The sequence below is a fragment of the Coturnix japonica genome, chromosome 3 (assembly GCF_054131305.1).
Source record: "Coturnix japonica strain WE chromosome 3, WE-NBRP24, whole genome shotgun sequence".
Lineage (NCBI taxonomy): Eukaryota > Metazoa > Chordata > Aves > Galliformes > Phasianidae > Coturnix > Coturnix japonica.
The window spans coordinates 45,686,058-45,702,036 of record NC_140665.1 but is presented as its reverse complement, the minus strand read 5'-3'; the positions used below and the strand labels follow the sequence as shown (position 1 = coordinate 45,702,036).

The window sequence follows — 15,979 nt, the reverse complement described above, 5'->3', positions numbered from 1 at the left end:
GTTCCAAGACAAAATGCAGGCACTTACAAAGTCCCAAAGCAAAGTGATTTTAGCAAGTAATGCTGACTGTGCACCAGCAACTCGATTTCCCCAGCTCACATAACTGATCACAAGCATAGACAGCCTATGATTTATTTCCAAAGCCAGGGGGCAGCAGAAAGGAATGAGTGTAAATTTAATCTTCACATTTGGCCAGTTACGCTACTTACTTCTTCTGTTTTTATGGAGTCAGTGCTACAAAACAGTTCTTCTGGATGTTCCCTCAGCTAAGCCAATACAGCGGCTTTTCCTTACATGTGAAGCTCATCGCCTCCCTGCTCAGGGAGTAGGGACATCTTTCAATAACAAATCTCACTGTGGTGTGAACCAAGAGCAGAACTGGAGGAGGAGCAGAGGCTTCAACATCTGGTATTAATGGCACCACATCATGTCACAGGTCAGCAAAGCAATTTTATTCACGAGGAGATTCCTTGACACTGATTGCTCTAACACAGAGCTGCCAACAAGCCCAGCTATCCCTAGGCAGCAGCCTTGCAGTAAATAATCCCAGCTGTTTCTAGAACTTTGCATAGTGGGTACTGAAATGGATTCTCCGCTTAACATAGCAGACAGCTAAAAAGAACAAAGCATGAAATCAAATTCCATCAATCCCTTAAATTTGTTTATGCAATCCATTGTTACTGCTCACAGAATAGCTTTGGCAGGCAAAGGCCACGAGAAAATGTAGGCTTAGTTTATACAGACCAATTTTCCCAGCTGCCATTTTTGTTGACATTTTTTGTGCTGATTTCTCTTCATGCAGCTCCAAGTATAACCCAGGCAAAGCTGCATTGATCCAGGAAAGCCGAAGCAATTTGTCTATTCTAGTGAAGCAGAGATGGGGTAGGAGACAGTGCCTATCACAGTTTTTCAGTTAGGTATTTGCTAGAAGCTCTTTCCTTTAGCCCTGATGTAGATGAAGGCTGCGCTTATGGCTTCCCATACAAATATTTCTGATAATTCCATCTATCTCTGGCAGATGAGATGAAATTCACACTCAGGAGCATGTTCCCCAGTAACTCCTTCATTTGCACTGAAAGGAGTTGACTCAGCACATGAATTATGGAATCACAGCTACCCGGTGCCATATCACAGCCTGCAGATTATAAGGGAGATTTTTCATTAACTATAAGTAGCATTGCTTCTGCTCTGCAATAAAGAGATTTGACCTTCATTTATCCAGAGCCCCAGTTTATTTATATGCTGACCTGGCTGCCACATGTGATGAGCCCTACAGCCCACTGCAGCAGTCACAAGGGTTCAGTTCTGTGGGACAGAAGGGAGATTCCTTCCTCAGAACCCCACCAGTCACTGCACAGACATGGAAAAGCAACTCTAAGGGCCAGCACTATTGTGACAACAGAGCATCCATCATACATGGGGAAATGAGCAGAAGCTGCTCACTTTACTATGTGGTGAACTGTACTCACAGATGGAGAGCTGCCTGCACCAAGTAGAGGGAAGAAAACTATTTAAGTCAAAAACATCTCTGTGTAAGATGACCAGAAAGGCATCCAAATTAAAGGGTTGTTTGCAACCACTGAAGCAGTGAGGTTTGGGACTCCAGCACAGCTACCACCAGAAGGTTCCTTTCAGTCCTTTTGTTTCTATGGTATCTGTAACCCCGACATGAAAAATCCCCAGTGACGCAGGAGTACTTACAGATACATTTTAGAAAACACAATGTGAAATGATAGAAGTCATTATATGCTGTCAGGCAATTAATCTAGCTTAATTTTAAGGCATTTAAATGAGAAAGCTTCACTGTAACAATGAACACTGTTAGATAGCATGAATGCTTGTATTCACCCCCACCATTTCAAGGCACTATTAAGTAGGATGAAGTCCAGTGGGTTTTATTTACCAGCAAAGCTTCAAGGGAGATAAAGCATCCACTGCAGGAAACCTACAGTTCTATTTTGCTAATGGGTATTGTTAGATAGCTGTGCAACAGCAAGAATATGACTGAGAAATATCCCCCTTGAACATTTCATCCTCCCCGGAATAAGCCTTCAAGAGATAAGTAATAATAAATATGGTGCATCAATCGTCTGACCCTTTGGGAAAGGGCAGGTAAAGGAACAACTCAGTGCAGACAGACGAGAACCATGGCTCCAGAGACCTGCTGACAAGCATAGAAATGGCAAAGGTTTCAATGCCATTTCCAATCAGAATTCTGTAGCTAAAGGACCGGGTATGTAGACCAACCCTATAGTATCCTGACCTTGTTCTCTCGCTGTTGACAGGAATGACTGACAGCAGTAAGTCACCTATTACAAAGCCTGATACAACAACTCAGAAATTCATCAAGATGCAAAATGCCCAGCAGAAAAACAACCCCCCCCAAAAAAGAGGTTCCAAATGGCAACTGAGAGGAGCCCCAGATGGCTGATGTTGGCAGGGAAATGCAAAAGGTATATGTACTGTGGAATTAAAGGATAAGCACGCTGGCAGCATCACATGACCTGTGTTTTAAAGGTCTAAAGACTACCTGTCATTCCAACTAGAAACTTCTCATTTATTGATTAGAAGAGTTAACTGATTTTCTTTAAGGGAATGATTCACGTTTTTGTCTTGCTGGGCACCAACCAGAATATCCTTCTCTCCCATGTGGATAGCGGTCATCTAATACAGATTCTCTATGAGCACATGAAAGTAAAAAAATAAAACGTGAAAAAAAAATAAAGAAATCAAGCTGTCAATGCTCTCCTTGCTACCTAAGCATGTTAAAAAAAAAAAAAAAATAGAATGAAAAAGATGCAACAGTCTCCAAGAAGAGTAATAAACAGAACATCGAGGGGTAAATTGGAATATGTGGTATACATCTGTGGACATATACTTTGTCATTCACTACTCAGTGCATCTCCAGCTCAGAAAAAAAGACTTCTCTTACACAGCAGCAGCTGTTATTGTTTGGATTGTAAATAGTCATAAGCCATATGGCACAAGAAAAAGACTTCACACTTTCTCACTTAGACAAATATTATTACAAAGCATAAACACATTGATATATACGTCTTTTCTCTGAGGAAGCGGGTAGCCTTCAACCTGATAGGGAAGTTACCAGATTCCAGATGAGCAGCTTACCTGTAAATATTCAATTTGGATTTTCAGAATTTGGATAATTTAACAGAAAACTAATGCAAGCGTGAAGTAGCAATGGTTTCAGTTTGACAGAGTGAAAAAGAAATGCAAAATACAAATCAAGATAGTTAAATGGGAGTGAGAATTATATGGAAGGGGAAAAAAGATATTTTTCTATAATAACTGCAAATAGAATGCATTTCAGTATGTTCTGCTGCCTGCCATCTCATAAAATACATTAGGACCACAGCATAACATGCAAATGGATCAGCAGTTCCTGCATGCTTGTGGATTTGAACTTTCCATGCAGTCAGCAATGGGTAAACCATTTTGGATGTTGATGTATTGCACGTAGACAAGAGCAGGCCTCTCAAAAATGCTGGGGACCTCTGCTTGGCAAGAGGAGCTGACTGTGATCAGTGTTTTGAGAACCTGGAATGTGGAGAAGATGAAGACCAACTGCATTTGAGACGGCAGAAAGCCTGCTGAGTTCAAATGAAAGGTTACTTTCTCTTCGAATCAAGATTCTTACTGTGTATCTCACATTCATATTTAAAACCTACTAGTGTTTTTGTTATCTCAAGCACCTTTTAGATTAACTTTTCATTTTAAGGAAAGCCTGATCCCTTCCACTTCATGGTGAAGCTGGCAACCCCCATGGCTAACTTAGAGTTTTGCAGAGCCAAGATTTTGAGCTACACCCCCAAGAATCTTAGCAGAGTGACTCTGGACTGGCCAACAGCACACAACTGCACACATCCTGTTCTTACGGTAAGACAGAACTAAACTCACTGAATCATGACCTGACAACTATTGAGCATGTAGAGCTCTCCTCTCATTGTATTTCAAACGCTACATCAACACTGACTTTAGACCCCAACAATTCCATTTATACTAAGAACCTTCCCTTCTCTAGGTGGTTAAGTTGATGATAGCTGCAGAGCAGATGAAATGATTCAGCGGGTGGGCATGACAGGGAGCCCACCAGATGGACATCCTGCAGAAGGGCTCTGGAGACCTCCCACATTCACGACGACTCGCTGGGAGTCATGGCACATGCCCAACCAGGACCTACAGGAAGTTTACTTAAGCGAGTCATTTCAAGAGACTGGAAATCCAGCAGACAAAAACTTTCATTGTATCTTCTTCATGAAGAGTTGGTAAAGCTGATCCATGTGCACAGGGCTCTGCTTTTGCTAGAGAGTGTTGACAGTCCCATCCAACCCAGCTTTGAACACCTCCAGGGATGGGGCAGTCACAACTTCTCTGGAAAGAAGGCAACTTCCCCACATGGGAATGTGCTCAGTGTATATGTTTAGGCAACCACAGTCTTTACCAACAAAAATCCTGGCTTATGACTATTTTGCAGGACTATGGCCTAGAGGTTCAACAAGATTTCACTTTTACTTGCAAAACTGTTGTCAGAAGCTGATGACTTCTGAACAAATCATTTATACAAGACAGTGCAATGAATTACTGCACGGCTTGTAAACATGAACTGAAGCATGGGCAAAGATTTGCACCACTCATACTTTTCTAAAACATAACTTGTTTATGTAGTCATGTATCTTTCTCAGTTACCCAAAAAGCTTAATTTAGTTAAAAAAAGGGGGAAAAAAAAAAAAGAAAAAAAGAAAAGAAAAAGAAAAAAAGAGAAGATTGGAAACATATTTTTAATTAATTACTCTCTCCCAACAGCCATGCTGCCCATGGAAGAAATAGCTGCTGCTGGTTGGAGCGATGTCATCAAACACTAAATACACTGGTGGGTAAGAGTCATAGGTGCCCTAACAAAAATATTAAGAATATGGGGGAAAAAAGCCATGCATAGGGTACCTGACTGCATGAATGAGGTACAATTTACTTTGTAAGAAAGTGTAGTCACACTGCCTGTACAGTGGCTTCCTGAAGCTCATGTATGTGTGCCCGTGGCAGAGCCCGAGGAGATAAGCCAGACACACTGATTATATGCTTCACCAACTAGATCAGGCTGCCTTTCTCCCTCAGAAAAATGTGTTCCTTACATTACTTTAAAAAACCTCCAGCTGATTTTTTCTTTTCATCTGGCTAATATGAATGTCCTGATTACCATCAGCAACAAGAGAAAGCACAATAAAGTTTTCTTGTCCTAACCTGCAGCTATGCATCTAGTTACCTCCCTATACTTAAAGCACAGAGTATTTGTCTGGGCTTTTTATGCCTATGGGTACAGACTATGAACTTGATTTATACTATTTTTTTATTAAAAAAAAAAAAAAAACAAGAAAAAAAAGCATTACTCGCTTTAGATGAATTTAATAATTCGATAACTGAAGTATTATTTGTATTGTGATGGCAAAAAAAAAAAAAAAAAAAAAAAAAGAAACAAAAAGAAACAAAAGAAAATGGCTACTAATGGAACACACAGAACACAGTTCATACAGAGAATGCAGATTCCAGAAAGCCGATCATCACCACGTGTCATTGGGAAACTTTTTGTCTCGTGGGAAGTAAAATCGGAATTTATTTTCATTTTCCCTTTTTCTCTAAAGAAAAAAAGCACCCCAAACAACTTATATGTAGCAGCACTGCAAATGATTTGAGAAGCTAAGTCAGTCTTCTGTTAAAAGCAGCTGCTCCAACAAAATGCATCTATTCAATCAGCTGACACGTTTCCCTTTCGGAAGAAGTTGTAACAACTGGCTGTGAATCAGACATGGATCTCGATATTAACACAGAATTCACACTCTGATTTCTCATGGAACATGACAGCGAGTGTGCCTGCCGCTATCTCACCCTTCCTTTAATCAGCACGTCCTGTTTTCCCCTTAATGAAAACCATGTAGCCCCGCAGTCAGAACACCAAAGCCTCTTCCATCTTAGTTTGCAGAAACTGCTGAATAAAAGTCAGAAGGAAAATAAGCCCCCGCTCCCCACTCACATGGCTTACTCACCATCACTTTATTCCAAAACTCAGTTTCACGTGCAAATTGATCCATAACAATGAAATTACTGCTTCCTTCTCAGGAGGATCGCTCCGATCATTTAAATTACTGAACGGAGAAAAGCAAACATTGTGCTCCACAGAGCACTCTAAACACACACTGTTGTTTTTGCTGATGCAACGAAGCTGCTAAGCAGACGAGTTTGCGAGCAAGCTGGGCAGTGGCATTTTCCTTATGATTCAAAAGTGAAGTATGCCTCAGCCAACTGAATGCTTGCACAACATATAATGAAGGAACTCAAGAATTCATACATGTCTCCAACATATTCATTTGTGAAACTTCAACTCGCATTACCATCTATAACTCTGCCACACCTCAGAAATGACGTGCCAAATGCAGTCTTTTACTGGGTGCTATGTGCAGCCAAAAGAAAGACAGCTTCCAGCCAGAGTCTTGCCTTTAGAAGTCTCTGAAGTGCAAGTCCCTGAGGTGTATGAGGTTACATTATACGTGTGGAACATAAGTGCAGATTGATGCTTGTTGTGCACACAAGTATCATCGAGATCGTCCTATGCAACGTGTCAAAAATATCTACTCTGCCACAATGCTTTACTGATTAACATACCAAAACCACAGTGATAGGAAGAGGGTACAAAAACCTACTTAAACCCACTGAAATCAGTTTAAAAACAAAACAATAATAAGAAACAACAAAAGAGAATTCACAGTGCTTTTCTTTTCTTTTCTCCTTTTCTTTTCTTTTCTTTTCTTTTCTTTTCTTTTCTTTTCTTTTCTTTTCTTTTCTTTTCTTTTCTTTTCTTTTCTTTTCTTTTCTTTTCTTTTCTTTTCTTTTCTTTTCTTTTCTTTTCTTTTCTTTTCTTTTCTAGAAGTGGGGATCACGCAACCCAGAGATCAGCCAAATACTTCAACTGTTTTCCTATGTATATATGCAGACCTCCTGTTTGAACCTTCCTGTGTGTGAGGGGCTTGGGTGCAGCTCTCTGCAGCAAGTAAAAGTTTGGGGAGGTGTGGGGAGTGGGAACAGCAATTATGCTGTTGCACACCTGCCAGCTGGGATAGCAAAAATCATCGCTTATTCCATCTACCTAACTTGAAAGCTTTCAGCAAATTGCCTTCCAGGGTGAAGCTTACGAAGGCTCAAAGGCAAGTCTCAGACTGACAATATCACCCCGACAAATGCTCCGGCAGACCTCTATGTGAGCATTACATCCTCGAGAGGGTCAACAGCCCTTTTCCTTTGTTAAGGGAAGGCTTTCCTGAGGCGCTGAGGTCTCTCTCCGGCGGGCGGTGGGAGCCCGGGCCCCCTCTGCCGGCGGGCGGGCGGCACTGGCGGCCCCGTCCCGTCCCATCCCGTCCGCTCGCCTCCCTCCGTGTCCCCACCGGGACACCCAAGATGGGATGGAGCGCTCGCACACTGTGGGCTTAGAGATGTCGTTTAACGCGCCGATCAACACCTATAGAATGATGACAAAAACACCCACTGATCTGACTTCAGGTTGCCCGAGTCTGTGGCCACCCCCCGAGCAAAACAGGATAAATTTAAACGCGGCTTTAATCAGCACTTAACTCCCGGTTAATCGCTTCTGCGTTCTCCGCATGCAAACAAAACGGAATAAAACAGGATGCCTGATCATCCTGTATCTGTCCAGAAATAAATAACCAGAAAGGATGTTGTGCAGCAATAAATCTATTATTAGTGCTTTTCAAGCCCTTTGATTTGCAAAAGCTAGCAAACTGTTCCTTATCAGCACGTATGGCTTTCCTGCTCTGTTCTGTGAATCCTGCAAGTTGGCAGATGACTGTAATTCTCCTGGCATTTGGTGAGACACAGACATCTTTGTCCTGCTGAAAGGGATCCTGAACCCTCGGGGCTTTCCAGTTACAACCAGGATGTCTCCAATGCTCTGTCTGTTGTTTTGAATGCCATACATTTTGCCCAACAGGATGGAAATGTGTCCTGTGGCTCAGCTCCACTCTGAGCTCTCAAGAATTTTGTAGACCTGTTCTCTACTACAATAACGTTACTTTATTTTACTTAGTCATTTACACTGAGGAGCATCTGAATCTGAAACAGAATTTGAATCCCACAGATTGATTTTCAATCAAATCTGCAGAGGAAAGCAGCATCTCGCCACATTGGCCTTGCCTTATATCAGCTCTTTCAAAAATCGGAGAGTTTCAGTAGTTAGAAATACCATGCAGAAAACTGATGGCAAGAATGCTAAGTGACTGAGTTCCTGGTTTTGTATTTATCCCAGGAGGTGAGGGTGAAAAAGAAGAGCAAAGGGTGAGTGATGGCAGCTTATGCTCTGCTGATAGAGCTGGCAAGGGAAACCACAGAGGTGAAATGGCATGCACTAAACCCCTCTTTAAAAAAAGTCTGCCTTTTTCTTTTTCCCCCCCTCCTCCCTTGATTCTGATGCTGCACAGCACAATATCTTCCATCAGGATCATAATAAACATCTATCAAAGATCTCTCTCTGCTACCTTAAGAGAAGGCCAAATAATTCAGAGACCAGTTGAAGTTCAATTACATTTTTCTGCAGTAAGCCAGAAAAAGGTGAAAAGTAAATCACCTTTATGTACCCTTCCTGAAGTTCTTTTATATCGATCCCCTTGGAAAACATGGCTTCAACATTTTCACATGTCCATCATCTAGCTCTAGGCCTTTACCTGTACCTGGCAGAAAGTACAGCCTTCACATTCTAATTTCAGTTCTATGTAAATAGCTACGTGTTTAAATCACGTGATTGTAAATAATTTCTTGTAGATATTATTCCTCAACCTGTCAGCATACTTCACCTGCTTTTATTTGTGAGAAAGACTCTGAGGTTTGGCTCCCATGACAATGATAGCAGATTCTGTTTTTAATGCCCTATCTCTGAAGCAGACCTCATTGCTGCAGTGCAACACTTATGCCACCCATTCACCTACAGAAGGCCAGCAGCTCACTGTGGCTGGGGCCCTCCTGTGCTCACCAGGGTCCCACAGCAGACTCCCCTTATCCCAAATGACCAGGACAGCCCACCATGATGCCACTGCACCGAATGCAACAAGCACAGGTTTCTCAGCCCAAGAATTTAAAGCAGTTCATTCTCTAGCATCTTCATTCCCACCTGACAAGGCAGAATATGATTTCACTTCTCTTTTACTTGGCTTTTCCAACATGAAACAAGATTGCAGATGAACTTTAGCTGGCACAGAGGTCTATCAACCTGGAGGCTAGGATCTAAAGTAAAGATACCTGAACTGCTGACACAAGTCTGTGCTTCAGCTGATATGACAGTTAATCATTTTGGACTTTGCTAACAGAGAATTCAGTGAATGAGATTCTGTGTTCCTGTCTCCTGTCTCCACACTACTGTGGCTGCTGACATTGCTCACTTCAAGTCTGGTTTTTAAACTGCTGACAGCTGTTGCTGCAAACATTTCCAGAACAAGTCAAGCTGAGTAGTGATTTAAAAAAGAAAACAGAATCACAGACTCATAAAAGTCGGAAAAGACCACTAAGATGACCCAGTCCAACCATTAACCCGTCACCACCATACAACTAACCACATCCCTCACTGCCACATTGATTCTTTTCTTTAAGATCTCCAGTGATGGTGACTATTGCATATGGCAAATCTTTCCTAACTAAACTAAACCTTCCCTAACTACCTGGGCATGGCCAGAGCCTCTCCTGGACAAGGTAACACCCCACACTGCTACTGAATGCAAGAAATGAGGGCTTTGCCATAGGTGCATTCTGGCTGCTCCTTGCCAATGCCTGTGTTCTGACAGCTGATCACACCTCCTGCTGGACAAAGTTACACTGGGATGTGTCATTGGTAGTTTGGTCTTTGTTCTCATGGTCTCCATCAGCTGAGGAGCACTGAGTACCAGGAGCCCAACTCCAATTAACAGCATCAGAAACTTGGCATCTTCCCTCTCTCCCACTTCATGCACGGATGGGTGCTATCAGGTCTAAGCCTTAACTGCACCAGTGCAGGATGCAGGCAGGAATGTGAGGCACATCCCGTCACTTGCTGCACTCTGGTTTGTAAGAAACGTTAGTTTGCAGAAGACAAAATTACAGAGTTGGAAATTCTATGAAATGGTAGAACCCTTCGAATGTATTCTTTAGGGGACCTGTAGCATAAATACAGAATACTGCATGCAAAGAAGTGAAAGCACAGCCAGAAGATTCATAGCCTGCAATAGCAATTTGATAAATCAAGCCCTTATGAAAATAGCATCTAATACTGGCTGACACTGGAGCTCACATTACCTCCCTGATCAGCGCTAAATAATGCATCCATAACAATTCCTTCTCACTTGATTATGCTAATGCGGTTGGTGCTAGATGCAATTCGGAGATTATTGAAGTCAATGAATGTTCTTCATTAATGCCAATGGAATCTGGATCAGACTCATCAAGTTAAAATATGAGAGAGAGGGGAGCTAGATGTGTAGTACAGGCATAAGCAGCAATAGTGGTTCTAGCCCTTGAATATTAAAAATTACTATATGCTCAGTATATACTGTGGTAAAAGATCCTTGCAAGTAGTTAGCATGGACTGTCTGCAACAAAGGTAAGTGATCAAATACAGCTCTGTTACAAAACCCCACTGCTGTCTGTGCAAATGATCTCCTTTTGATACTCCAAAAAACTCTTTGGGCAAGTTTTCATCATAAAATCCTACAGCTCTGAATACTAAATGATCAACCCTCTAATACTACATTTGGTTTTATAGCTGCAAATTATTATATGAAATGGTAACATTTCTGACTATAAAGTCTGAAGTATGAGAGGAATTATTTCTCCTGCTTATTACAGAGCTGTACATGAGAATACAACAGAAAGGATCAGATAAATAAAGAGGAAATGAGGCAGAAAGGCCTTTAACTCATCTCAACCAGTCATTCCAAATGCAAACAATATAGAGATCAGTAAATCTGGGCACTGTTGTCATAAGAGAACCTTAAATTTCATCAGCTGTCCTTGATTGTTATACTACCGAGATTTACAAGGATTAGGTCAAAGACTGGCTAGGAAAAACTTCATTACATTTTTACTGCATTTGCTTTAGTCCCCATTTCATTCACGGATAACAAAGCAAGGGCATGGAGACTTCAGAGGAGCCAGGATACTTAGTAAGGAAAGTAAAGATCACAGGTTTGGGAATCTGAAGCAGAGGTCAGCCTCCACTCTCAGGGTAAAAGCACAAAGGTCTTCAGCATTTCCAAGTATAAACTTTGTCACATTTCTGGACATTCCTGCGAAAATGGATGTATAGCAGGAAGAGCAGGAAAAGGTTTTGTTTAGTTTTATAACTGTGCTTTTGTTTTTCCATATTCATCCTCCCTGCAGGAACAACGCTGCTTCTTGACATAGGATGCTGAAATAAAGACTTCCAAGTTGTTTTTTGTTGGCTTGTTTTTAAAATAGATCCTTTAGTGGAAAACTCAGCTAAGAATGAAACTATGCAGCAGCAGATGTCCTTTCACTGCTGAACTGAAGCTGATTCAACAAGATCAACTCCTTCAGAAGATGTGAGAAACATTAAGAACTACTGCAAGAAAAAGACACCGAAGGCATTTCAGTGGATCAATCTGTGATCCAATGGGGTGGGACTTAAAGGCAGCAGATGGTGCTTCTCTCCATCAAACTCAAGACATCTATTCATATGCACATACTCTGTGGACACTAACACAGGTAAATATAAAGTCCCCCCGTAAGCAGCAGGTTTATCTCTTTTCCTCTCTCTCATGTAGACTTGCAAACAGAGATTTTTTAACTTCAGTTTCTCATGCACCTAAGGCAGACAGCTTGTGTACAACCTGACACAGCAGCCCATATAACACAAGCTAGGTTGCAGCATAGATTACCCGTTGAAAGTGAGCCAGAGTTATATAGAATTCATAAATAATCTGGAAGATATTCATCAAACTCCTTGACAATGCTATATGATGAATAAGTCAGGGTTTGATAGATAGAAAAAAAAATGTTCAAGGTTAGAAGTTAGCATGCTCCCAGCCTGATTCATAGTGAAAGTTACAGTGGTTGTATTCCCATTCCTTTTCCAAGGATCTGGTTTTAATAGAACAATATTTATCAGTATGGACAGACACGTCTGTCTCATTCCTAATTATCTACAGAAGCTATTTATAGATCATAGAAGCACAGAATTGTTTGAGTTGGAAGGGACCTTTAAAAGTCACCTGGTCCAACTCCCCTGCAGTGAACAGGAACACCTACAGCTTAGTCATACTGCCCAGAGCCCCATCCAGCCTGACCTTGAGTGTCTCCAGGGATGGCGCATCCACCGCATCTCTGAGCAACCTGATCCAGTGCTTCACCACCCTTACTAGAAAATACATTTTCCTTATATCCAGTCTAAATCTCTCCTTATTTAATTTGAAACCATTTCCCCTTCTTCTATCACCACAGACTCCTTCTTTCTTACAGCCCCCCTTCAGATACTGAAAGGATGCTATCAGGTCTCCCTGTGGCCTTCTCCGGATTGAACAACCCTGGCTCTCTCAGCCTGTCCTCGTAGGGGAGGTGTTCCATCCCTAGGATCATTTTTGTGGCCTTCCTCTGGATGTACTTTATCAGGTCCACATCTCCCCTGTGCTGAGGACTCTGCATCTGGATGCAGTACTCCAGATCTTGAAACTAGTTTCTTGTGCTGAACAGTCTACTCATCATATTCACTTTTCCACTCTTGAGAGAAGAATGTTATGGAGGACTGTGTCAAAGTTCAGATAGATGACATGAGTGGCTCTTCCCTTGTCCACTGACGCAGTTACACCATCACAGAAGACCACTAGGTTGGTCAGGCAGGACTTGCCCATGGTGAAGCTATACTAGTTATCCCATATCACCACCCTCTCTGTGCTCTAAATATTTTGATATCTAAAAATGACCCCCCCCAAAACAGTCCAAAACCAAAATGTTCAGTTAATTATTTTTCGTAACTGAAGATATTCACTAGCTTTCTTTTTTAAAGATTCAGCTCTTGGAATTATGTTATTTAGGAGAAACTCAGTTTTAATGAAGAAAATCATGTTTTAAAACGCTTGGGATCTCAGAGATGTGACGACACCAAAGGAATCCTTTATCATTTTGTTCACAGTCACAGATCTCTATCATAAAACACAATGGATTCATTTTCCTCATCTGCTTCTACGCACCATATCCTATGCACCCCACATTTTCTCTCCCTTCCAATATGCTTCGTTCTATTGCTTTCAGTGAGGTAGTGTGGCACAGCGGGAAAGCACACAACTCTTCTGTGTTGTAAGGAGACTACTGACACGGCAATGGTCAATACCAAAATACAGTACAAATACTAACAACCTTATGGTCTGCAAGTGGTAAATAAACCTGTATTTTTAAACTAAAGCCTCAGAAAAAGACAAAGGCATAATTTCATTTCAGAGAAAATATGGCAGGTAACTGGAAAGAACAGTTTGAATGGCTAAATTATTTAAGGCACATTATCACCTTTATCGTGAACATTTTGGGGGGAAAAGTTCAACTAAAATGATGATTGTCAGGTCAGGAGAGAATATCAGCACCTTAACATCAAGTTTTGATCTTATACATATGCAAAGTATACTTTCTTCTTTGATCTGCTGAAGTGAGGCGGCCCTATGTTTATCTTGGGTTATGGAGGCAGAGTTGCTTGGCATGGACTTCAGCAGACACAGAGTATTCTACCTGCAGTGCTTTCCTTCTTACAACAAACCACGGCATGTGGCAATGTCGATTCCTCCCTTTCACCCTGGGACACCCCTGCAGTTGTGGAGTCCCCCAGACCCTTCCCTTCCCGGACCATTCATGGCTAAATCCCCAGTCACAGCCCGAAGCACTTTGGGACGCTTTGTAGGGTTTTCCCCCATTCCTTTCATTCCCAAAGAGCCCGCTAGGTGGCAGTCCCGCCTGCCCGGCGTGCCGAGGGCTGTAGAGCATCATTTATAGCTGACAGGGCAGTAGAAATAGCTTTTGTTTCATAATTATTTGTATTTCTAATTTACCAAAGCAAGTTTTGAACGGAATGTCCCCATTGCTGCACTGGAGCCCAACACTGAGACCAAGCAAGCAAGATCTGAAACCTGTGAAAATGCACAGACAAAGCCTAAGAAGAACTGTTTAGAAGCCTATTTTAGGACAGTGAAACAACTGGGATTACACTATAGAAATAAACTGCTATCTAACTTTCAGTGTTGCATTCGGAAGCCTTTTTTTTTTTGCAGTTCTTTATGACACAAATTTTTGGCCATATAAAGAGGTTTGATTACCCTCATTATATATCCTTGTGCTAAAATCACAGTCTGAACTGTCCCATTTTAAATGAGGTAAAGACTGAATGGAAGGATTCAAACAGATGCTTTTAACAATTGTGTAACAGGGTTCCCACATTGGAAATGTGCTTTCCTCCACACGGAGATGTGTGTAACACAAGTAATAGGAAATTTTGCAAGCTGGTGAACAAACCAAATATTCAGCAATTCAGGAACCCTGCAAAAACCACTCACCAAGGCAGCAATTCCGGTTCAGATAGGGCTAAGCATGGGAGGTTGCATGTGGATGATGAAGAAATAAGAGTAACCTAGTTTTATCTCAGATTCCTCGCCCTCCCTTTCTAGAACATTTCTGTATCAACGAGGTTCCCCTTTCTCTGGCCCAACCTTCATAAGACAACACAAACAACCTGAGAAGCGTCAAAAACCTTCCAGCTTTAAAACCAATAATCTGTTCAGGTTATAATAACCACAGGTCACATGGGTTTTCAAGGGGATTTATGCCCTTTCAGAAAGATGCTTTTTAGTGCATTAGGATGAAAGCACACCTGCTTTGGGCATTTAAGGCTCTGGGCCCAGTGGGGGAAGAAGAGGCCAGGCAAGCTGGGTTTGCTGCAGGAGGGCAGCCTGGTGGGAGTAGCTTTCTAGCCCCCATCTACTGGGAACTGCAGCATAGCCAGGATGCTGACCCCCTGCAAAAATCAAATAGCAGAAGCCTGTTGAATATCACCAACTAAAATCATCTTTTAGTCAGACTGAGATGAGAGAGAAAGCTGTGACAGGAGATTTTCAAAGGCAACTGAAACTTAAAAACACAGGAAAATGACTGGAAATAACTGAAAACGTTAATTTTCAAGGTTTCAATGGGAATGTGTGCCCTGCCTGAACATGTGTGCACAGCTGAACATCTTTTTCACTCCGAGCACTGCTGGCAGACACCTGGCACATGGCAGCTGGCAAACGGCCTCACTGTGCTGAATGGCAGCACGTTTCCATGCTTACACTGGTATGAGCTCCCTGCCCGGGCACTCCTTCTGCCAGCAGTGACTGTACAAGGAGCTGTACCTGTCTAACTAGAGCAGTTTAATTACACAGGCAATTTTTCCCTTTAGATAAGCACTGTGAGAGCTAATTCTGTCTGGTGTCCAGTAGAAAGCCATCCCTGATGTCTCTGCATCTTTGCACAATCTGTGAGTGTGCACTGTGAGTTCACCCATATCACCTGCAGCTTGGGACTTTCTGGTTCCTGGTTTTTTGTCTCAGAATACCCTAACTTCCAAATGTCTGACTTCTGTAATAAGTCTTATGTAACTCTTAGAATACTGATATTATTTAAGAAATAAAAGGATAAATGAAAGACACAAAAAGAAATATTCCCCATATACTACAGAAACTAAAGATATTGACCAACTCCCCCCCAAACAAACAGCAAACCAACACAGTAGGAACAAGGAGCATGCACGCAGCATTTTAACACTGTGTTCAATGCAACACACCCCTGACTTGTTTTATTCCAGTCTGGCACTGGTCCGAAGCAGAGTCAAGGGCAACAGTGAGCGCCACAATCTTCTTACAAGGTCCCAGCCAGGTGACCTCGCAACATTCCCACCTGTTCCTAC

At 41.9% G+C, this 15,979-nt stretch overlaps 1 protein-coding gene across 7 annotated transcripts in view; it reads right to left on the bottom strand.

Moving 5' to 3' along the window:
- The window catches only part of LOC107311550 (SAM and SH3 domain-containing protein 1), a 482,619-nt gene that overhangs the window by 175,639 nt on the left and 291,001 nt on the right, over nucleotides 1-15,979 (bottom strand). For 2 of the 7 annotated variants that reach the window (XM_085541467.1, XM_085541468.1), the window contains exon 1: nucleotides 6,057-6,283. The exons of the other annotated variants lie outside the window; for them this stretch is intronic. In XM_085541467.1, coding sequence (XP_085397593.1) covers nucleotides 6,057-6,101 — 45 coding nt within the window. In that variant the 5' untranslated portion in view covers nucleotides 6,102-6,283. Of the gene's footprint in view, nucleotides 1-6,056; nucleotides 6,284-15,979 lie in introns of those variants that run through there. 7 annotated transcript variants of the gene reach the window in all.